Genomic DNA, 23,649 nt, shown 5'->3' with positions numbered 1-23,649 from the left:
ATATGAAATGTATTCGTAAAGACAGACGGACATTCCCACAGTTACCTGCTTATGCACACTTGAATTCACTCATATGTGGTTTCACTTCTCCTCCTCCTCAGGTCTTTCAACGCCGGATGAATGGCAAGACCGATTTTTGGCGTGACTGGCAGGATTATGCCACTGGCTTTGGCAACCGCTCCCAAGAATTTTGGCTAGGTATAGAGATTGTGGTCTCCTCCCGTCTTCTAAAACCTTCACCATTATACCCATTTTACAGATCAGGAAGCACAACTGAGATGTGACTGTGGTTCAGTGGTACAGCAAAATAAAACAGAAGTCCAGTGGCACCTTAAAGACTAATTATTCCAGCAATTTATTAGGTTGTTACACCTAAAAGATGACGAGAGATGTCAGAAGAATCATCTGTGGTCGAGAACACACTTTGCATGCAGCAGGTCCTATCCTCTATCCCTGGCATATCTCGTTGAGGATCTCAAGGTGCTGGGAAAAGCCCTTCTGCACCTGAAACCTTGACCAATCACTACCAGGCCAAGAAGACAATACTGAGCTGGTCTGACTCAATCTCAGATACGTTCAGGTGCACTGATGGGGCTTTGCCAGCCCACAAAAGACAGGCTAGGGCTGTGATGCCATTCAAAGCCAAAACCCACACCATATAAAAGAGCAACATGGGAAACGTTGGATAGTGACAGTTTAGCAGACACTGCAGTGACTGAATCACTAGACAAAATATATCTAATGCAAAAGCATCCAAGGTGCTTAAGCACCTTAAGCAGCCAGATGAAATTCCAAGACAGTTGCTGTCCCCTAAATCCATGCTAACTCTATATCTCCAGTCTACCTATCTCTCTCCTCCAAAGAAAATTTAAACCCAAGCAAGGCTTGCTCAGAATTAGAGATGTAAAATTCTTGGACATTTTGAATCCACAAGAAAAAAAACAGGGTCCCCTCCTTTTTTTTCTTTTTTTGGTTTTTAGCACATAAAATTGCAATATTTAACATATTTATGGAAATTAAGTTATAAATGCCTTAGTTTTCAGCAAGCAAAATTGCAAATATACGCAATGCTTGAGAGAAAACTGCAAGCTGACACACCCTATGCTACCTTAGCACGTGAATCTTAATTTTTGCTATCTGAAAAGCATAAGAAATAGGAGTTAAAACACAAGCTTTGTAGTAAAACAAAAAATATATTTAATCAAAAGTCACATGCTCACAAATCAACTAACAGCATATTTTGATACATAGCTAAGCTTTGTATCATTAAAACATTGAACTATTCTGTATCAGCATACACATTAGAGCATTTTAATTATGAACAAAATTAGTCCCATTTAAAAATAAAAGTATCTGCACCTCAGGACTCTAATCAGAATCAATTTGTGAAACTTCTGATCCTGAGCCTTCATGCAGCTCTCTGGCAAACGAGCTTTACACAAATTGAAACATCTCCAGGGGTAGAAATGCAGCTTGGATATGTATACAGCATGCCCATCTTGTCTTTAAAAGCATTTCTCTTATTCTAAAAGAGAAAATATTTCATAGTAGTTTTTTTCTGTATTTCACGAAATTTGCAATTTTTCTGTCAGAAAAATTGTGTGTGGGGGGCTTAGGGGAAACGGTCTCTTTTGATTTTTTTCTGGGCCTTCACATCTCTACCTGGAATTCCTTGACACTTGCAGGGAAAAAGATGATGACTATAATAGCAGGACTTATTCTGCCTTTTGCTTGCCCCCAGGGAATGACGCTTTGCACCAAATGACGACATCTGGGGACTATGAGCTGCGTGTGGACCTCCGTGCTGGGGACGAGTCTGTCTACGCTGTATACGACAGTTTTCGCGTGGACTCTCCTGCTGATTATTACCGCTTGCACCTGGGCAGCTACAGTGGCACAGCAGGTGAGCTAGACAGTGATAAGGAGGGTGCCTGGCCCTCTCTTGTCGCTTTACTGACCAGCGGGTGAAGCTTTGGAATGGCGTGAAGTGGAACCTTATTGCCTGCAGAACACACTGCCGTTATAGGGGCCTGCTGAATAGAGCAGCCCTAAGTGGGAGACTGGTGGTTGGCTGGAGTAGTGTAGAGGTTTAAATGGCCCAGTGTAAAGCCACATTTGAATCCACTTACGATTCAAATATACCCCACTATTCAACCTTGCATCCCCCGAGATCACAGTGTGATAAAATGGAGGAGAGCAGGAGGGTGTGAGCCACTTTGGGTCCCCACTGAGGAGTTAAGGTACGGTATAAATGAAGTAAATAATGATGAGCTTTAAGTATGTAAGAGAGCTGCTGTAGAATAGTGGTGAAGTGGTTGGGCTGTGAATCAGCATCATGCTGGTTCGACTCCCACTACTGCCATGAGCTCAATAGGTGGCTTTGGATAAGCCTCTCCACTCTGCTACAATAAAGTGAGGAACTAGCTTTGTTCACTCCTCTGAGTGGGCAATAATTTATCCATAAGAGCAGTATATAAGCACACTGCTGTTATTATTATTATTAGTAGTAGTAGCAGTAGTATTTGAATATCACAAGCAGCTTGGCTGAAGAAGGTTTCAGTGTTTGCTTCAACTGTTTTCTATTGAATGTGCAAATTTACTTCACTGATTTCTGGGGAGAAGTTAAGGAGATCTTTGGAATAGGGTTGTGGGCTCAGAGGGGAGAACCGTTCTAGATTTCATGCCCTGGTTCTCACTTCCACAGGTGATGCATTCAGCTACCACTCGGGCAGCGTCTTCTCCACTCGTGACCGGGACCCCAACCGGGTCATCATTCCATGTGCTGTGTCCTACCGTGGGGCATGGTGGTACCACAACTGCCATTACGCCAATCTCAACGGGCTCTACGCGAATAACCGTGACCACCAGGTACTCACCAAACGGGGGAGGGGAGAAGGGGGAGAAAAGCCTGCCAGCCTTCCTTAGTGGGCAGACTTTGGAGCGCTTTTCAGTTGCATGACAGGCAGGAATCCAATAGGAAAAGCTTTTCCTGGCCCAGGAATATAATGGTGGGGAAATCCTGGACTCCCACTTTTCTGCTGGCCCTGCAGCTTTTGGAGGCACCAAGTCAATATCTGCTTAAGAAGCAGCAGCAACCCTCTTGCCTTGAAGAATTTAGAAGACACTGTTATGTGCTCCCTGCATCTCTAAGGGGTTCCAAGAGAGGCGCTAAAATGAGTTTTGTTGCAACTAGGGTCATTTCCACACGGCTTACCTTATTCTGCAAAACAGCGAAATCTCGCGCGAAATCTCGCGAGAGGATGCTGTTATCGCGTCTTCTCGTGTGATAACAGCGTCTTCTCGTGTGATAACAGCGTCTTCTCGTGAGATTTCGCGCGAGATTTCGCTATTTTGCAGAATAAGGTAAGCCGTGTGGAAACGGCCTAGGTTGAAAGTGCGCTGGAAATGTATTTGCTTAATTTACAAAGATACAAGCAGAGCACAAGTGGAGGCAAGGAGGCACTCCTACAGGGTGGCAGGTCAGCTTCTCCGTGGAGGGTTGCTGTCAGCTTGGAAAAAAATCCCAGTCCCTTTAACAGAGGCTTAATGGATGGAAATGGGCAGCTGAAGCTTTTTGCAGCGTGGAGGGAAATTACATCCCATTAAGCCTCTATTGAAGGGACCGGACATATTTTCTCCAGGTTGTTGGCAAGCCTTCTTGACAAACGATCCTCAGAGAGGGGAAAAGAGAGAGCCCACAAAGGGCTTCTCCTTCCATCATCTTACTGTTCCCAGTCTGGCTTTATTTCTCAATCTATACCAAAGTCAAATCGCTGTTGTTCCACACCCTGTGACAGCCACTTCTCCCACCTATTAGCACCGACAGAGGATATATCCACAGCCATTCAAAAACACTAGTTTACCACAGGTCCTGGCTGAAGTCCAAATCTTTTTGCAGTAATCAAACATACAGCCCCAGAACACAGAAACACGGGCTATACCGAGGGGAGGGGGGGGCGTGAAGAAGCAGGGAGAATTCTCTCTAAGGAAGCGGGAGACAGAAAACAGAGACCCAGCCCAGGACCTCTTCACTGAAAATGATGTAAGTCAATGGCAGATCATGTTTACACTGTTTGCTTTTTACCCAAACTGTTTGGTTTTTTTTACCCAAACTGACCTGATTTACCCAAGGATATTGTGACTGGATATTGTCCTTTCGGCACCTAAATGTCTTCTGTCTAGACCCTGCTCGGTCTTCCGTTCCAGAGAAGTGGCCTTGTTAGTTTGTTGCAGCCAAAGGAAGGCAGACTTAGGACAAAAGCTTTCAAACTCTTATTATAAAATTAGGTGAGAGAGGTTAGTGGTTAGGACATCAGACCAGGATGTGGAAACCTGGGTTCAAATCCTCACTCTACTATGGAGCTAGGTGATTGTAGGCCAGTCGTGCTCTCTCAGCCTAACCTACCCCACAAGGCTGTTGTGAGGACAAAACCGAGGAAGAGTAAACCACGCATGCTTCCCTGGATTCCTTGAAGGAAAGGTGAGGTGAAAATGTACTCGAATTTTTTAACTTTCATATGCCACCATTCCAGAGACCTGCCCAAGACATCTCAAAAAGTAAAATACAATCAAATCATAAAAAAACAGTGTAAACATGAATGTCAAACAAACCATAAAACCCTGCCAAGATATACAAATCGCCTAAAACAACAGTCAGCACCTTAAAATAATATTCATAAAACAGTCCTCAGGCTAGAAGCTGACTGCAAAACGATTTTTAAAAATGGAACCGTTCAAGTAAAACCTAACAAAAAATGACTTGGTCTGGACAGCAAGGCAGGTGGCCAAGAGCCTCAAGCACGGGGGTGATCCAAACGCGAGGTGCCACACTCCAGATGAACTTGCTTTCTGCTGGTGATGCCTTAATCGTGTAGGTTGACTAGGGGCACCCGTAACTGGAGCAGGGTGGGGGTGGTTCTGTGAGTATTCCAAAGGGGTATCCTATGGGGAGAGTCTGGGGCTGAGTGGCAGAGCACCTTATTTGCATGCCGAAGCCCCCAAATTAAAGGCATCGAAAAAGATCTTCCTCCACCTTGGAGGACTGCTACTCATCAGAACATAGAATCCTGGCCTGGATGATCCAAAGGTCTGACTCAGTAAAAGGTAGTTTCATGTTCGTGTACAATCCTCTTACATTTTTTTCTCCCACAATCCTTTCCCAGGGCATCAACTGGTTTAACTGGAAAGGGTTCGAGTTCTCCATCCCCTTCACCGAGATGAAGCTACGACCCCACAGCTTCCGACCCTTGCGGCGGGTGTGAGCGAAGAAGCGAGGCTGCCAAAATGACTGACCCAGGGGGAAGGGGGTAAACAACACAAGAGGAGGAAGCAGCAAGTAGGAAGATCTAGCAACTACCCCTCCCCGCTGGGATACCTCACATCTTGCCTTAATTTCCCCCACCCTGAGAAGACCAGAGCACAACAAAGACAGGAAATGGCAAAATATTACAAAAGCACCTTGTATCAAGATTTCTTTTTCTGCCACTGACCAGGCATGAATATCAGGGGCCTGAAGCATCTGGAGGAATCGATAGCTGAAGGGCAGAGTTAAGGGGATGAATTTGAATGTTGTTGTGAGATAACTGGGCAGCCCTGGTTAGCACAATCGATTCTGACTCAATGGATCCAAGATTCTATGTGACAGAATGAATCCTGGCAGAGAACTAGATAGAAATTTCCAGTCAGAGGATCAGGTGATATATATATATATATATTTTTAAAAGGGAAGAATGAATGAAAGCGAGACAACAAGAGCAAAATATTGAATGTGTGCACAATCAAGAAGTTTGGTCCCCACACACCCCGCCAAACTAAGAGATGTAGATCAATTCTGAAGAAAATCTGCGCACAAATAAATCAGCCTCCCCCCCTCCCGCCTCAATATGGGAGAAGCCATAGGGCTCAGCTAGTTAGCTCTGTTCCAAGATAGAAACTAAAGTCACACACCCCACCCCCAGGGAAAAAATGGATGGAAACCAAAATGTTGCCAGTGTCCTTAGTTTTCATTTTCTCAGTCTTATTTTTTTTGCTCCAAACATGTCCAACAGTTAAATACCGGGGTTTTTTTCAGCTGGAACACGGTGGAACGGAGTTCCGGAACCTCTTGAAAATGGTCACATGGCTGGTGGCCCCGCCCCTTGATCTTCAGACAGAGGGGAGTTTAGATTGCCCTCTGCGCGTCTGGAGATCAGAGGGCGGGGCCACCAGCCATGTGACCATTTTCTCCGAGGGCAACCCACTGAGTTCCACCACCTCTTTTCCCAGAAAAAAACCCCCTGGTTAAATATACTATCAGTCACCTTTACTCTGCCTACCTAGTCATTGTCTGACCCTCAGTAGTGATCAGGGGTGGGGATTGCTTTGGTTCGGGGGAACAAAAATGTCCCTGTTTGAACTGCAACTTTGTTATTGCCAGGCCTCCCAAGAGCAACCCCAGATGCTTGATATCAAGCAAGGTGCGGGGAGAGCGAAATGTTTACAGGAAAGGATGTCTCTTCTTGTGGGGTGATGGGTGTGTGTTTTGGGTGGAGGGGGCAGTTATGAGGCGGGGCAGGATTTTTGCACGGGGCAGGTGGGTGGGAGGGGCAGGCTGTACAGTGTTACTTTTTAGAGGTGGGGTTAAAGTTTCTATATAAGAAGCGCTTGGGGAAAAATTATTTTTAGAGCGTTGTGAGAAACCGTGTAAAATAAAAATTAAATTTTAAAAATGGAGAGGGGAATAACAATTTGGCTGTGTTTCTTTCTCTTTTTTTGAGTGGGTGTTTGGCTCACAAGCTGTGTTGGCCTGAAACAACTGGTATTTTGAGTGCTGCTGAATAATGTTGCACCTCTCCTGAGGTGCAGGCCTTGAGTCTAAATGGGCGGAGCCCGGTGAGGAAGGGGTGGGCCCTGATTAACTTGGGGGAGCATGAAATATCCTGCTCCTCCCCGCTGAGATTTCACTCATCAAAGGTTTATAAACTCTCAAACTTCACAACAAACTAAGACACTTTCAACCTTGATGGACCTCGGCTGCTCGCTCCACATGTGCAGGGAATGGCTATTAAAAAATAAAGTAGAGACTATTTGAGCTCAGAAGGCCACTGTGGGGAGAGGAGGGGCTCCTGTCCCTCCAGCCATCTTCTAAACTGAAACAACACTTTGGGGGAGGGGAGTTATTTCCCCATTTTGCTGCTCTGACCTGAATTGGGTGAGTGAACCAAAACTGAATGTCTAAAAAGAAATTTATTTAAGTGAACATCTAATCTGGCTCTAAGTAAGTACGGCTTCCAGTGCATCACATTTTCCCAGCAGTCCAAATGCCGTATAACCTAGCACTTCCTCTTCTGTCTTCCTTCACAACACTCCTCCTCATTTCCACACCCTATATAAACACACACACACAAAGCAGCTTGATCTTGAACAAAGAAACAGAGGGGCCCGTAAAGTTATCATTTAATCTCTTTATTTGTACAGGCATTGTTACCATTAAAGTGTTTGGTTTTTTACCCTCTTCTTCAGAAGACCTTTGACTCCTTAATTGGCAGGGTTGCCAACTCCAGGTTGGAAAATTCCTAGGGATTGAGTTTGGGGAGGGGGATATTTGGGAAAGGGGAAGAGTCCTCAGTAGAGTACGGTGTCCTGGAGACCTCCAAAGCTGCCATTTCTTCCAAGGGAACGGATCTCTAGGCTGGAGATCAGTTGTAATTCCAGGAGATCTCCATGCCCTACTTGGAAGTTGGCAACCCTAGGAGAGGAAGAGGCAGAGTTGGATTGTGTATAATTTGCACTTTTAAACACTGAAAATGAAATCAAGGGTAGAAAAGAGAACCTTTGTGTCTTCCCCAAGGCAGGGAGCCCTCACGCTGCAGAGTCAGCCCCTCGGGGTAGCAGCCGAACTGTGAATGGCTTGCAGTGCACAACAGTCCCAAACTGTCCCCTGAGGTCAGGGAGGCTTCCACTCAGCGGGGGCAATATCCGGAAATCCCGCAAGATGTGCGCGAGGAAGAGGAATGACTCCATGCGCGCCAAGGCTTCCCCGAGGCAGCCCCGTGCTCCACAGCTGAAGGGTACCAGATTCCGCTGGGCCTCATAAGAAGACGAGTCATCGCTCTCCAGGAATCTCTCTGGGCAGGAGAAAGAGATTGGACATGTCAGAACAGGAGCTAGAAGTCCAGGAACCAGAACCCCCTTCTGGGTTCACTCGGTCCTCTCACAAGTCCTCACTGCCAGCTCCGGTTTCTTTGCTGCAGCTCCTCCACGCCCACCCCCAAAAGACAGTGGTAGCTGTACATCCCATTCAGTTCTGTGTCTCTGAAGATGCTTTTTCTAAAAGGGTAAATCAAATGCTTGCAGGATAAGGTCCAAGCAAAATGGAACCTCCATGTTCAGATGCAGTGTACTTCCAAAGGTAAGGTTGCCAGCCCCTCATGGGGGGTGGGGGATCCCCCAGCCCCAGCCATCAATGGCTGTTCAGCTGGCTGGCAGAGAAAGAAACGGGGACTGACTGTCTCACGACAAGCTGTTTGGGGCAACGCTGTGATGTCATCAGTGACATGACTTTTACACCCAGAAGTGATGTCATCATGTTGTCCAGTAAGGCTCTGATATTTGGGCAAACACCATCGAGATTTTGCCCGAATATCAGAGCAGTTCCAAAGTGATGATGTCATTACCAGAAAGGTAGGAATCCCCCTTGCTGCCTTCTGTCTCCCCCTCCCACTGCTGGTTGCCAAGGGTGGTCGCAGCCCTGTCTGAACGGGAGGTAATACAGCAAGCGTTTGCCAGCAACTTGAGCTCAGGAGTCTTTTTAATTTAGGGGAGGAAAGGTGACTGGAGTGGAGGTGGGGGAATGGATACAGCAAAAGAGGTTTATAAAATTATTCCTGGAGACCGTGGACGGGGCTGACTTTTCCCCTCCTTCTATAATACTAGAAATCAGGGTTAGGCCATTAGATTGATGGGCAGTAGATACAGGACAAACAGTACAGACTACAGACTAACATGGCTAACTCCTCTGGCTCTAGGACAGACAAAAAGAAGCATTTTCTTTTCACAATGCCCAAATGACTTACGGAATTTACTGCCGCAAGAAGTTGTGGTGGCTACTAGCTTAACTGGCTCTCTAAGAGGATGTGGCAAAATTCATGGAAAAGAAGTCCACCAATGGCTATTCGCCACAATCACAAAATGGAATCTCGGCAGTATAATGGTTCCGTTTGTGGCTTGCTTATGGGTCTCCCAAAAACATCTCCCTGGCTCCCATTGGAAACAGGATGCTGGGGTAGACAATTTTTTGATGTGATCTAATGAAGGAAGGCTTCTTCTTATGTTTATTTATTTATTTATTTGATTTCTATTCTGCTCTGTCCGCAAGCGGGCTCAGAGCTGATCACAGCATTTTAAAATATACAATAAACAGAATACAATTTGCAGCAATGTAAACATTAATATTCCTTAGGAGCAGATCAGGAGGTGTGCTGTCTAGGACTCTAGAGTATTGCTCTTTTAAAAAGGAATTCAAATCTGTTAAGGTATGTTGGAAGGATAGGTGGGATGTTCGAATAACCAGTATGTGACGGGAATGGCAGGCAAAGATTTTGATGGAGCTTCTTAGAGATATTTTGCAGAAAGGGAAATGACAGAGGTAAAGAGTTGCCAAGAATTCAAGTGAGAACCATATGCAGATTTATGCTCAAGTACGAAAGGTGCTCATGTGTTTTATTTATTACTTAATGTGAGAAGTCATGTGTGTGAGTCACTTCCTAATAAAGGACTTGCACCAACCAATGTTTGGGTTGTGGAAACTCTATAGATTATGAATCCTGTCACTATATTTTTCAGTTGGCTCTTTGTTGTCCTCTTGCTCTGATTTTTGACAAAGTTTGGCTTTTTATTTATGAAAGCTTGCAGACCTGAGATAGATATTTGATCTGACCCCGCTAGGCAGGCTTTATGTTCTCAGGATGACAAAGATGTCCAATTTTCCACCCTCAGCAGATTCTGGCCCCAATCAAAGCAAATTCTCACACACTTCAACAATACCTGGTCTGAACTCCAGGGGGCAATCCCACTTGCTTCCATCATGGTGGGCCCCATAGAGATTGGGGATGATGGTTGTGCCCTTTGGGATGGGGAAACCAGACAGGCTTGGCAAGGAGATGGGAAAGAGAAAAGAGAGAAGGAATTAATGGTCTACCATCTTGGAGGCTTTGGGTTTGGGGCCACTTCTCCCCCCTGCTCAAGGTTCCAGCTAAGGAGGGACCATCATGTGTACTGACCCAACTCAAAGCAATGATTTGCTCCACCTAAGAATGTAAAAAAGAAAAAAAAAGTATTTTCCCCTTTTTTAAAAAACATTGTGGCATGGCAACTTATGTTCGGAAAAAATGAAATCTTGTTTTTAGAATAGGAACATTTCTGTGGGAGAACCGTGGGGTTTACATCACTGGTGCTTGGTGCCCCTCACAAATTGTGTGTGTGTGTGTGTGGGGGGGGTACTCCAGCATTGCCCCTTGGCTCAGAGGAGATTTCTCCCAAATCATTATTACCTTTATGATGCTTCAAGCAGTGGTCTTCAACCCACTGATCAGGGCGCCCCACCTGCTGCGTCATGGTTGGGAGCCTGTCTAAATTCTGTGCACGGGAGTATGACTTCCCCTGAGGCAGCCTGAAATGCCCCTGAAATTCTGGTCTTAGAGGACAGAGGACTTCAAGCAGTGTGTCACAGGAGGGGCAAAAAGCACACACATTCACACCTCATTGTGTGTGCTGATCTTTTACACAAAATCCAACCTGATGAACCCCATAGAGTAGCTGAGGGGGTGGCTTGTGGGGCTTGTGCACATGCATAGAGAGGAAGGGCACAGAACATTCACTGTCTTTGCATGCCTGCTGACAGCAGATGCAGGACAGAAAGAGGTCCCCGGTGGTGGAGAGGACTCCTTTTTCATTACAGAACATCACTGAGTGCTCAGGTGCATGTTTCCTTTCCCTGGGTCTCATGATCTGCTTCCCATGGTACTGGCTTGATGCTAGTGAGGTCATAATAACTCTGGCTCCTCCTCTTCCTGTCATGTCACTCTGATAGCACACAACTTCTTGTCATGTGCTTGCCATTCTGCGGGTCTTATGCTCACCTAGGGTTGCCAAGCCTGGCAATCAGTGGAAGGGATGGGGGCAGAGACATGGGGAGGGTACATGTGACATCAGCAATGCCAAAACATCACTTCCAGGTACAACCTGAAGGTGACAAAGCATAGCTCTAGGAATCACCAGAAACTCTATGGTAAAACCACAGCGTTTCTGGTAATCCATAGAACTACCCTTTTCACCTGCTGGTTTTACCCAAAAGTGACATAGTGACGTCAGTGATGTCACTGGCTTTTTATTTATTTTTCTTCTGCCACCACTCAGAGTGGTAGAGGGCAGTGAAACTTTTCAGTAAGAAACCTCATGCCATAGCAGAAGGCCTGGGAAACCTACTACCCCCTGGGGGATTAAAGGTGGATCCCAACCTTCAAAAGTTTGAAGACTATTGGCTTAAAGATCCTGATTTTTTTAAAAAAATCCTGCCTGTAGATTTTTTTGAATAGACGAGTTCATTATAAGCAAATAAACATTTCTGAACTTAAAAATAAAATATTCCTATTCAGTGTGTGTGTGTAGGAGGCTAACAGAGTATCAGCAGTTAAAATGCACGTAGACACTTTGAAACTCCTGTTAGCTGGTTATGAGGAATTCACTGACTTTGATACCATTCATGAAGGACTCTAACATGAAATTTTACTGCACTTGTAGTTCAGCTCTCAAAAGTTCCAGAATGCCCTCTGCAGAAAAAAAATGGGCTTTCGGGTTGAATAGGAAAGAAAGGAAACCTGATACCTTGTGTCTCGGGTGGCCACATGGGGAAGAGCAAGAGGGGCCGAGGGACGCAGGCGCAGGGACTCTGTGATGGTGGCACTCAGGTATGGCAAATGCTCCCGGTCACTGTAGGTAGGGTCACGATCAAAACCTATGACTGTCATTATCTCATGATGGATTCTATCTTGAATCTGGCGGGGAGGGGGGAGAAAGTAGGGCACATGAAGGTGGGGGGAGAAGGTGACTAGAACTCTCAAAATGTACATCAGCTCCTGAAACCCCTACCACCTGGCACACACTCCTTCACCAACCACCACAAAAGCAACATCTTCTGGTCCCTACCGAGTATACTAGAGAATGCCTTCGTGTTTCAAGTTGTCACACACATAAAACTTGTACAATTTGAGTCCAGTGTCACCATAAATACCAATATACTTTCCCAAGGTGTAAGCTTTCATGACTCAACGTTCACTTCACCGGATACAAATGAGAATGAAAATCCATCAGCAGAGGAGCAATGCACAACATAATCCGCTTAGTGAGAGCAAGGAGATATAAGTGGGAAATGCAGCAATGCCTTGTACCTCTGCATTCTGACTCCAAGTGGCCCTTCTGGGTAACGCCCCTTCCACCTTCTAACCCAGATATAAAGATCTTCATTCTTGAAATTGAAAAAGTGAGCTTTGACTCACAAAAGCTTATTTCCTGCAAGAAGAACTCTGTTCTTCTACTAACACGGCTGCCCACCTGAAACATGTACAAAATAAGTATCCTCTGGATCCTGATGGCATCTTAAAAATCAAAAGGAATTTGTGGTCTCCCACAAGATATGAGGGGGCGGGGCGGTATCAGAGAAAGAATCTACCTCTGACCGGTGTAGCAGGAACGCCACGGTCCATGTGAGCAAGGCAGCAGTGGTCTCTGTTCCCCCGATGAACAGGTCAACAATGGCCATATGGATGTGCTCCGGCGAGAGGCCCAGATCCCTTCGCTTGTCAGCAACATGCTCTTGTAGGATCTGCAGCATGTGGTCCACCATGTATCGCATTTCTGTGGGATGGCGGGACTCCTGTGAGGGAGAAGGTGGGTGAGCATGAGAATGAACTTCAAAACCCGTGGCGCAGCGCCGAAGCCAAAGGCCTGCCCCTCCCCCTTGCTAGTTTCTGCTTGAAATAACCTTCAGCCACAAAGAAACCAGGCAGGAGTGGGCTGGGAAGTGAAACAGCCCTGGAGCAAGTCAAGCTGAGCTACAAGCTACAAGGCTACAAGCCAGCACTGCAGGGCAGCTCAGCTCAGGAGGGCTGACCACAGGCATTCGCTGTATCATCCCGCAAACTGGAAGCAAGGCAGAGGACACAGTTGGTGAGCTGACAGCAACTGCCGCTGCTGGTGGGGGAGGGGTCTGAGCTAAGCAGCCCCTGAGGCACTGGCAAAGCTGCTGGGGCTTGGCCCCGCTTGCTCCTGGCCGCCAGCGGCCTTCTGAGGCAGTATCCCACGGGGAAATTTCCCTGTAAGTTAAATGGCCAGCCCGTCCTTGAAACCAGGACTCCCCAATTCCCATTTCAATGCGATCTGGGCCTCCAGCATGGTGATGCCGTCGAATTCAATTGTACCACATCCACATTTTTAGCTGACACACGGCTGACTTTGCCGCCATTTTGCCTGCTCTCACACAGATTTTCATGCCCTTGGCAAGAAGCACGAGGCTTCTTTCTCTAGCGGAGCACCTTGACTATTGTTAGTATTCAATAAGGTTATTTAGCAGTGCTAGTTGAAATCGTTGACCATCATATAGAGACCACTGAAGTCCTGGTCTGCCGCGCTCCTTCTTCTAAGTCTCAAGAGCCCCTGCCAAAGATTGCTTGAGTGGGAATTCCCGCCCTTTTCCCTATCCATTCAGTTTTTACCTCATGTTTCTTCATCATGTCCTGGACAAAGGCATCTCGCTTTGCAACACAGGAAAGCAGTTTCCGTAAAGCAGCGTTGGGGAAGACCTACAATGGCAGAGCTCAGAATGTAACTGGTTTCAAACTAAACATCCGATGCGTATCCCCATTACAAGTTTGTGTTATTCCTTTCTCCTCACCTTCAGCTCTTCAAAGTGCCTTCCAGTCAAGCACATTTATCCTCTCCCATGACTGACTCATGGTGGCCCCTGTTGGCCATGTTTTCTTGCACAAGCTGGACTATTTGTCAACATTCTATGGCAGACCTTCGCAGATGCTCAAACATTCTGTGACATCACAGCAGGTGATCTGTGCTGCAATTCGTGAAAATTCCAAGAAGAATCTGGGCCTAACCACATGATCTGGAAGTTCCCACAACTCTTTGTAAATACAAGAAAATACCATGGTGGTTTTTTTTAATGCTTTAAGATGCGTTGTGCTTCTGCACTCCATGGCTGAACAATATATTGAAATAGTATCACTCCTTCAAAATAGTGAAACAGGGTCCATTCAGCCCCCATTATGATCACAAAAGCAACAAAACCAGGCCTCCCACAGGCTTCTCGGTTCTTGGTGGGACTCCAGACATGTGCAGAAAAATACGATTTTCGTAAGTTAAACACTGCTCTGATAAACAAATCACTGGTCTGTTGGGGGCAGAGGGAGGCACAGAATGTGGAGACTCAGTTAAAGGATAGGAGGAAGGAAGGAAAGCCAACCTCTTCAAGCCCCTGGGAGCTTAGAGAACCCTGGAGGGGGAGACCTTGGGAGGGTGGGGCGGGATTTCCAAATTTCCCCCCCTGCTGTGATTCCTCGTGAGTGGCCCCCTGCATGTTCTGCCTTGCTTGTGAAATATAATCCAGCCACTGCCTCCTTCGCCTGCTGACAGGGAAGCAAAACTGAGAGTTAACTAGCCTTCGCTGAACCTAAGCCGAATGGGCGGACCTTAATCAGGAGTTCTCTAAGCAGTTCCAGTTGAGCAAAATCTCCAGGAGACAATCTCTTTGCTTTGGTTTGGCAAGCTCAGATCTCCAGGGGGCTACCTGCATGCCAGATCGGTGCGGCGATGTGGGCTCAGAAGAACAGAACTTCGCAAAGATAGTTAGCTGAGCTGTACACGAATGAAAGTATTTTGCTTTGATCTAGCTTAGCTCAGCCTTTGGACAGCGGGGTTGTCCCTAAGGTTGCTTTCATCAGATTTAACAACAAAACCAAAACAGAGCAAATAAAACTGATCCAAAGCAAAGTCAGTCAAGGTATCAACCCAGCACCTCTCCTCACCCGAAGGATGGGCAGAAAATCCAGAACCTGTACGGAAACAGCACTCCATCTTTCTACCAGCTCTATGGTGCAGTCATGAATTTCTTTAATGGCAGAACTGTCCTGCAGCAGAGGAAAGAGAAGAGTCAGGCCAGGGAGGGTGGAGTCCCTGTTCAGGAGATGGCAGGATCATCTCAGAACTGTGAGACTGCTTGGGAGAAAGACGAGAGAGAAATTATGCACTCTTTGCCAGGTCTTCCTGTGACTCACCAAAGGCCCAAACATCATGGCAGAGATGACCTGACAGGCGTGCAAGGAAAAATCACGGGCCACATCCACAGGTTCCCCCCTGTAACCACGGAAAACCTGGTGAGAACCAAAGAACAGACATCACTCTTAAAATATACAGCAGAAGGGGCCTGGGGGAATATAACTTTGGTGGGGTGTGAGGATACCATCAAAACTATGTATGCAGTTTGTAGCCTCTTCACATAGTTCTGATGGTATCCTCACACCCCACCAAAGAAAAATAGCAAGTTCACTTGTATTATTAAAATGTTTAAAAATTGAAATATAATTGAAAGAAAACATCACACTCAACCAAGCAAGCAGCTCGGGGTTATATAAAATAGCGAAAGAATAGTCTGTCATTAGAATCATTGCCTTCCAAACCAGGGATCAAATTGCCAGTCCACAAACTGCCATGCATACTCCACGGAACCTGTCTTCATTGCAAAGGATTCTGGGTAAAGATCAGGGCTTTTTTTCTGGGAAAAGAGGTGGTGGAACTCAGTGGGTTGCCCTCAGAGAAAATGGTCACCTGGCTGGTGGCCCCGCCCCCTGATCTCCAGACAGAGGGGAGTTGAGATTGCCCTCCGCGCCTCCCCTCTGTCTGGCGATCAGGGGGCGGGGCCACCAGCCAGGTGACCATTTTCAAGAGGTTCCAGAACTCCGTTCCACTGCGTTCCAGCTGAAAAAAAGCCCCGGTAAAGATTCTAGAGCAGGCGCTTGGTTTGTGCAGGATGTTGGCTGGGGCTGGTGGGAAGAAAAAGAACAGGAGATCTCGCACGGACGCAAGAAGCAATCCCCATCAAGGGGCTAACCTGGCAGAGACGCTGAGCTTGGTTCCTGACAATCTGCTCCATGTCTCCCCGCAGGCAGCGCTGAAAGGCCATGTGAGTCAGTTTCCTTTGCAACCGCCAGGCTGGCGTGTAGTCCCCCAAGGACAGGTCCCTGCCTCCCAGTGAAATAAGGTTTGCTGCAAATGCAGAGAAAACAAAAGAGGGAGATTGGAAAGTATCTTTTCTGCAGCATAACTGTTGCTGTCTAGCTCCTCTCCAAACAGCATGCATGTAGCCAGACTGTTGTTCTGGTGTGGGAACAGCAGACACAACTTGAGATTCTTTTGTGCTTAAGATAAATATTTGGAAGATGCAGAGCACTTAAACAGATGCAACCAAAGAACGTATCTTCTGGGCCTAGCTCCTCTTATGTCTTTTACATGAAAAAACAGCAACTGACGACAGCTTGGAGTGTGTATTGCAGACTTAACAACGCAGGCTGCCGCAAGCAGGAGTACGGCAAAGAAAAGGCAACTCTTAACCCTGATTAGTGGAGCAAGAGGTGGCTGCCTTTCCTCCACCAGCTTTAACCCCAATAAAGTTTATCTTGACGTTAGGTCGGTCTACAAGCAACCCAGCAGGAACATTTCTTTTTGTTAGCTGGCAGCAAGAACTGCCATGGTTCAAGGAAAAATAAAACCGCTCAGCTAATGTTATGAGGTTTAATGAATTCTGAGCGTGCAAATAAAACTGGAAAGTGTATACTGTCTTCAATTTAGGAGAAGCATATACGTTTTCCATAAAGGAAGATGGAAGAACCAAACAGGAGGGTGTGGGGAATGCCAGAAATGGAACTCAATCGCCCAGCACAAATTTGTAGAGGCAGACTTTTGTTTAGAAAGCTGTTTTCTGAACCTTCTGATTAACCGCTTACACGGGAAGGGGCATGGCTCCAAGGCAGAGCACCGGCTTCGCGTGCAGGAGGTCCCAGGTTCAATCCCCGGTGTCTCCAATTAAAAGAATCAAATAATGGGTGATGTGAAAGACCTCAGCCCGAGACCTCACAGAGCTGCTGACACTCAGAGTAGACAATGGACCAATGGTATGACTCAGTCTAAGTATCTTAATGGGTTCATCTGGTTCGGAAGGGGCTATGGTCCAGTGGTACAGAACGTGCTCTGTTGTAATAAGTCCACAGTATCTCCAATTAAAGGAGGAAGGCCCAGAAAGGGAGAGAGGCTGGAATCATCTTTGCCAGTTTTATGAGGTTTGGGCAACTATTACAAGTATTTGGCCTGGATGTGGCCAAAGGCGTCAGGTGAGAGGCAAATGTCCTTGACCTATGGCTTGCCACCAGTGGCCATCAGAAGTGAAATGAGCTGGATGTTGCAACATTGTAATTAGGATTGCCAACTCTGGATTGGAAAATCCCTGGAGATTTGGGGGTGGAGCCTTGGGAACGGCAGGGTTTGGGGAGATGTGCCTCGTAGTGTATAATGCTATAGAATCCAGTCTCCAAAGCAGCCATTTTTTTTCCAGGGGAACTGATCTCTGTAATCTACAGAGCATTTGTAATTCCAGGAGATATTCAGGCCACACCTGGAGGTTGGCAGCCCTAAGTTCATAATGTATGTGCATTTGGTATTTTTGCATTTATTCTGTATGCTGTTTTGAGCCATCAAATGCTTAATGAAGACAAACGTGCTGCCACGTCACAGCTCACTTATGGTGGCCCCCATCCACAAGGCATTCCAGGCAAGAGACAAGGAGATATGGTTTGCCATTGCTTTCCCTCTGCATAGCAAGCCCATCTTCCCTGGTGGTCATCCAAGCAGGGACTGTGGCCAACCCAGCTTAGCTTCCAAGTCCTCTTAAGCTCAGGCTAAGCTGGGCTCTTTGGGCTGCCAGAAGACAACTGGCCAGCACAGCTCAGCATCATCTGTTCTGTCTGTCATCTGGCAGCAGCTCTACTGGCAGGAAAAGGTCTTTCCTGCTGTCTTTCCGTGTAAAGAACCGTTTTAACCCCCAGGCAAAGGCGGCAGGAAGGTTTTCCCTTCCCTAGAACCGGGCAGAGTGGCTGCCAGCCAGACTAGACACTACCAAGCTAGAAGGCAGCTTTATTTTCATAACACTGCACAACTGAGACCTTCCATTCACTTTTCACCCAGTTCGCTTTTTATCGAGTGGCTTTTCCAAATGCATCACCTCTCACTCTTGCTGATAAAAGGACCGTGCCTGTCAGCCCCTTATCAGTTGTTTGTGTCTTTTACGAGGACCAGATTTGGCGCCTGAGGCTGCACATCCAAAGGGCACTTTCATTCCTTCCTCACGCTAAAAAATTCAGGTCACAATGTCCCTGAGAGATCTTCCACACAAGCCCCCTTCACTGGGAAGGGGGCTGTAAAATAAAATGGTTTCTCTGATTTTCCAGAATCTTCCCCAGCCTCCCCAGGCCAAGATTACCAACAAAGCTGTAAGGACGCCCAGCGAAGTCAGTCCATTTCCGAGTCAGCGCCTCCCGAATGAGATCCGAACTGTTCAGGACTACCACATCTAGCCAGGAAGAAAGAAAGGTGAAAGAAATGGACTGCAAGCTTTTAAAACTACACAGCCAGTCGTCTATGTGGCTGGAATTACGATTTTTTGTTTAGAAGAGTATTCTCTCATGCGACCCCAGCCCCTTCACAGATGGTCCGAAGTGATACAGCTCAGATACGGGATTACTGAAAACAAGGGGAAAGCCAAGCTCAGAGTGAGTGTCAAGTGATGAAAACTGGGACGAAAAATCCTTAACTCGAAATATATACCGATGAGGTCTGAGCTGGCCAAGAGATCATGGGGGACTAGCGGATACTTCAGGGGACAGCAGTCACAAACAGAGCAAACGTCATGCTGGGGATTATTAGAAAAGGGGCCGAAAATAATTAAACAGCCTTGCCTGGGTATAAATCTGTCATTGAGAGTGCTGTATGCAGTTTGGGTCACCGTATCTTAAATAGCAAAAGGGTGGGAAGAAGGCAGCCAAGACAATTAAAGAGGCTGGATCACCTTCCCTATGAGGAAAGCCTGGAACGTTTCAGCCTGGAAAAATGACAGCTAAGGGAAGCCACGATAGATGTTTATACGGCTCTGCATGGGGTAGAGAAAGCGGATAGGGGCGCTTTTCTTCCCTCTTTCATAATACTAGAGCTGGGGAGGGGGCATCCAATGAAGTTGTTGGCAGGTCCATGATGAACAAAAGGAAGTATTTCTTCACTTAAACAGAGATTGGCATGTGGAATTCACTGCCACAGGATGCAACTATGGCCACTTGTTTGGTCAGCTGCAAAAGAGGGATTATACAAATCCACGGAGGAGAACTCCATCAGTGGGGGTGAACCACAGTGACTAAATGCCAGTATCAGTTACTCTCTGAATGCCACTGCAGTGCGGGGAGGCTTTGGACTCTATGCCCTGCCTGTAAACTTTCCAGGGACAAAATCAACCATACGCTGCCCTAGGTCCTCTTGTTAGACATGGTGGGGGTTAAAAGTATTAAAACAAATATTGCAGAACGGTAAGGGTCATATTAGACATTATAGCATCCACGGGTCTGACTCCATGCAAGCTGATGCCATTTTAAAGCGGCCGTTTAAAAATGTCATGCCCTAATCATGCGCTAATCACTGGGGAGCAACAAGCTTATGCCCATTTGCAGTGAGCAAGTCCTACAAATTTAAAACCCTGTGCACATCTGCAGTGAGCGATTCAGGCTGTATCGAGAGGCCTGTATCTGGGCTGGGTTGTAGGTCTTCCTCTCTTATGAAATGGGAGGAAATCTCCAGCCGATACCCCAGGATTTACTCTTCTCTTTACAGAGATATGGAAAGGCAGGGAGCCTGTCTATTGCATGGGCCACTGCTTTAGATTCAAGTAAAGTGAAGCACTGGAGGCACACCCAAGATAAGCAACCCAGGGGAAAACGCAAGAGGTGGGAGGACAGGTCACTCAGACAAATGTTTGTTTTTTAAATGCATGTCAGAGCCGAGTGTGATGAATTAAGGAAAAATAAAGGATCTTGACCGCAACTATCAGAGTCTGGGACACTCCACTCTAGTAGCTGAATCAAAAGTCCACACTAGCCACAGCTCAAGCGTTTGAACATTTATGTATTTCCAGTGAGTCAGTGTGGAGTTATGAGTAAAGTGTTGGACTATGACCAGGGAAACGCAATTTCAAGAAATTCAGGGGATGAACTTAGGCCAATCGCCCACTGCCTAACCTACCTCACAGGATAGTTGTGAGGGGAAAGTGAGGAAGATGAAACCATATATGCTGCTCTGACCTTTAAGGAAGGGTGGGCTAAAAAATTAACTAGACAGAAAGACATGGATTTTTTTGCACACAGGTGAGAAAAAGACCCTCACTCATTTCTAGGCCTCTGAAGGTAAAAGGATTTCAGGGAGCACAGCAGGGAGGTCTTCTGGTTGAGCCCTTGGGTTGCCAACCTCCAGATGGGGCCTGGAGATCTGGAATTATCAGTTCCCCTAGAGAAAATGGCTGCTTTGGAGGGTGGATGCTCTGGAAGTAAAACCCACTGAGGTCCCTCCCCTCTCCAGATTCTGCCCTCTATAAGATCCACTTCAAAACCCTTCAGGACTTTCCTAAACAGATGTTGACATCATATATGCTGCCACTGCCATAAACAAGAGTAGGCACTACCCCCTAAAACTTTCTGCCCTTGTTTTTCATTACTTCTACACCCCATGACCTTCCCCCCCACGCACCCTCGGTCACTACTGCCCCAGAAGCTTCCGGCTTCCTTAAACAAGTCTATCTGTTTTCATTGCACCCTCTAGCCCTGGAATTCTCAGGATTCCACCTCCCTCTCCCCACCCCCTTCCGGTCCCTAAGCTTTTCCATTCTTCCCATCTGCAATCAAACTTTAAACATCTAACACTAGATTTTCCATCCTTGCCTACGCTGGTGCAGTTTGGCAAAGTTAGAATCCAGATTTAATTGTCTTATGCACACACCCCTTAGGAATCCTTAGGGATCAACAACATTTTCCAGGGCATAAGCTTTCATGAGTCAAAGTTCATCAGATAACAGCTTTGACTCTCAAAGTAATCTTGTGGGTCTTTAAGGTGCTACTGGACTCAGATATAGTTTTGTTACTACAGACTATCACAGATACCCACATGAAACAAGGACTATAATGCATACTTTAAACACAAGTGTAGCCTGCTTGGGGGAGGGGAGTGTCCCTTTTGACCCCTTCGGCAGGGATCCTAAACTTCCACCCCAAAGTCTGATCTTGGGAGCAGTACAGCCTACCTGCCCTCAGAGTCAAACTAAAACAGATCTTTGCAGTGTGCTTTTAAAAAGGAAAAAATAGCTAGCCCAGGGCCTCCCAATTCTGAGCAACAAGGGAGCTTGCCTTTTTCTCATTGCAGGGCTACCAACAGCTCATACAGGAAAAGGGGCAGTTTTAATTAGCAGAAACATAGAGATGGGTTAAACCCTTTCCTTCCAATACAGGCCACAGCCTTTTGCTGAACTGGAACCACACATAGAGGCCGTTAAACGAAAAAATTGTGTTAGAAATCACCTCACGATATCCAGCTTAAGTCTCTTCCTCCCACCCCAGTTTTCTCCATTGTTAATTTTCAGGGTAAGCTCCTTGGTGCAGGGAACCTGCTTGTCTTCCATTAACCCTACAAAGTGTTATACACACTGAGGAGACGTGTAATTTTTTGTTTTGAATAACATTAGGCTTGCTGATTCTGGTTGTTGTGGGTTTTCCGGGCTGTATTGCCGTGGTCTTGGCATTGTAGTTCCTGACGTTTCACCAGCAGCTGTGGCTGGCATCTTCAGAGGTGTAGCACCAAAAGACAGAGATCTCTCAGTGTCACAGTGACACTGAGAGATCTCTGTCTTTTGGTGCTACACCTCTGAAGACGCCAGTCACAGCTGCTGGCGAAACGTCAGGAACTACAATGCCAAGACCACGGCTATATAGCCCAGAAAATCCACAACAACCATCGTTCTCCGGCTGTGAAAGCCTTCGACAATACATCTTGCTGATTCTGTTTAACATAGCGGCACATATTGCATGTTCAGCCGCTAAAACAGGAATTTGAAAACAAACAGTTCGGAGAAAAGCCATTGTGACAGGAGCGGGAATCTCCCTCAAGGAGAAAAAGTTCACACTCTGGTTTGGTTCACACACGCAGGAAGAAAGAGTGGTTTAAAAGACTTCAGGTAGCAGGAGGCAGATTCTAGCTGTAAAACCTCCATGCGAGTACAGAACACAGTAGGGAAACGGGGCACTTTTTTCTACCTGCAGGAAATTTAACATTTCATAACAGGATCTTCCACCCACAATCTGAAATGAGGTAAGTCCCTTCTACCATGTTAGCATCCTACCACCTCGTTCCCTTGCATGTGTGACGAGATCAGAGAGCCCCCATAATAGTCAACTCTCCCCACTCTTCACCCAGTGTGTCATAATGGTTTGTGGGGCTGGGCTTAAAGGGCTAAATTAGAATTGGGGAAACCTGGGTTCACATTGGCCACCCGTGAAGCTCCGTAGCTGACCTTCCCACTCAACCGCAGCCTAATCTATCGCGGAGGATTGTTGTGAGCGTAAAATGGGAGAGACCTGAGTAAGCCACCCTGAACTCCTTGGGGGCTCAGGATGAGAGAGAGATCCATTCACACCACAAAGACGCACACATATCCGTATACACACCCAAGCTCACCTTTGTTCCCAAAGCGAAGGTGGTAGATGGGTCCGTATAGCTCGGTTAACTTGAGGAAGTGGACAGGAAGGTCAGGGTGAAACATGTGAGAGAGGTTTCCGATGAGGGGCAGGGCCCATGGGCCAGGCATATCCCCATAAGCCTTCCCCCGGAGAAGTCTGGCATGCCGCCGGCCAAGCAGGGCCACAGCTAAGAACACCAAGAAGAAAAGAACAGCACTGAACATTGCTAACCAGGCACAAGGTGGGGGGGCGCCTCTGCAAAGATATAAGTCCAGAAACATTCAAGGTGGGGGCCTTGGGAGATGCAAAGAGTGATTGGGGTCCCTTGCCCCCCCTCCACACAAATGCCCCACCCACAAGCCCCTGTAACTCCAGCCCCTCACAGCCACCATAGCCTCCACATTTGTAGAGTTGCTCTCCATAAACAAACCTCCCCTTCTACAAGTGGAAACACAGATTTAAAAAATGCAAACCATCCTTGACCCAGTGACAAGTTTATCATTTTAAAATATTGCCACCACTCCTTGACTCCAGCTTCTGGTTACCATGGAAATGCCAGACCGGGAGAGGGGGTTAACGACATCATCCGAAGGTGACTGTGGTCATGAATCATTTCAAGGTTTTGTTTTCCTTTTTAAATCTCTTGCTTTTAACATAAAGATAATAAAAAGCCTAATATTCACACTTTGACGAACACACAGCATTCGCAGCTAACCACTAGAAAATATATCCATTGCCATTCAAATGATTTTTAAAACAAATCATTACATTTGTTACAGTAATGAAAATTAATTAG

The 23,649-nt window shown here is 46.6% G+C and overlaps 2 protein-coding genes across 5 annotated transcripts in view; one reads left to right on the top strand and one right to left on the bottom strand.

Moving 5' to 3' along the window:
- Nucleotides 1–6,711, top strand: part of TNXB (tenascin XB) — a 137,101-nt gene extending 130,390 nt beyond the window's left edge. For all 3 annotated transcript variants that reach the window (XM_054978894.1, XM_054978895.1, XM_054978893.1), the window contains 4 exons: nt 102–198; nt 1,742–1,903; nt 2,705–2,868; nt 5,163–6,711. In XM_054978894.1, coding sequence (XP_054834869.1) covers nt 102–198; nt 1,742–1,903; nt 2,705–2,868; nt 5,163–5,261 — 522 coding nt within the window. In that variant the 3' untranslated portion in view covers nt 5,262–6,711. The remainder of the gene's footprint in view (nt 1–101; nt 199–1,741; nt 1,904–2,704; nt 2,869–5,162) is intronic.
- Nucleotides 6,712–6,942: 231 nt separating this feature from the next.
- On the bottom strand, nt 6,943–23,077 carry LOC129329403 (steroid 21-hydroxylase). 2 transcript variants are annotated; one of them, XM_054978966.1, is made up of 11 exons: nt 22,852–23,077; nt 18,572–18,661; nt 16,151–16,305; nt 15,318–15,413; nt 15,069–15,170; nt 13,749–13,835; nt 12,707–12,910; nt 11,863–12,032; nt 10,024–10,127; nt 7,811–8,105; nt 6,943–7,726 (listed from the first exon to the last, which is right to left on the bottom strand). In XM_054978966.1, the coding sequence occupies exons 1-10, from the start codon at nt 23,075–23,077 to the stop codon at nt 7,840–7,842; spliced, it is 1,500 nt and encodes a 499-aa protein (XP_054834941.1). In that variant the 3' UTR covers nt 6,943–7,726; nt 7,811–7,839. The 2 variants fall into 2 exon arrangements, with proteins under 2 accessions (XP_054834941.1, XP_054834940.1); XM_054978965.1 differs by having other exon boundaries at nt 6,943–8,105.
- Between the last annotated feature and the right edge of the window lie 572 nt (nt 23,078–23,649).

This window comes from Eublepharis macularius, chromosome 4 (genome assembly GCF_028583425.1).
Source record: "Eublepharis macularius isolate TG4126 chromosome 4, MPM_Emac_v1.0, whole genome shotgun sequence".
Lineage (NCBI taxonomy): Eukaryota > Metazoa > Chordata > Lepidosauria > Squamata > Eublepharidae > Eublepharis > Eublepharis macularius.
Note: the sequence above shows the minus strand (reverse complement) of the source record. Positions and strands in the feature narration are given on the sequence as shown.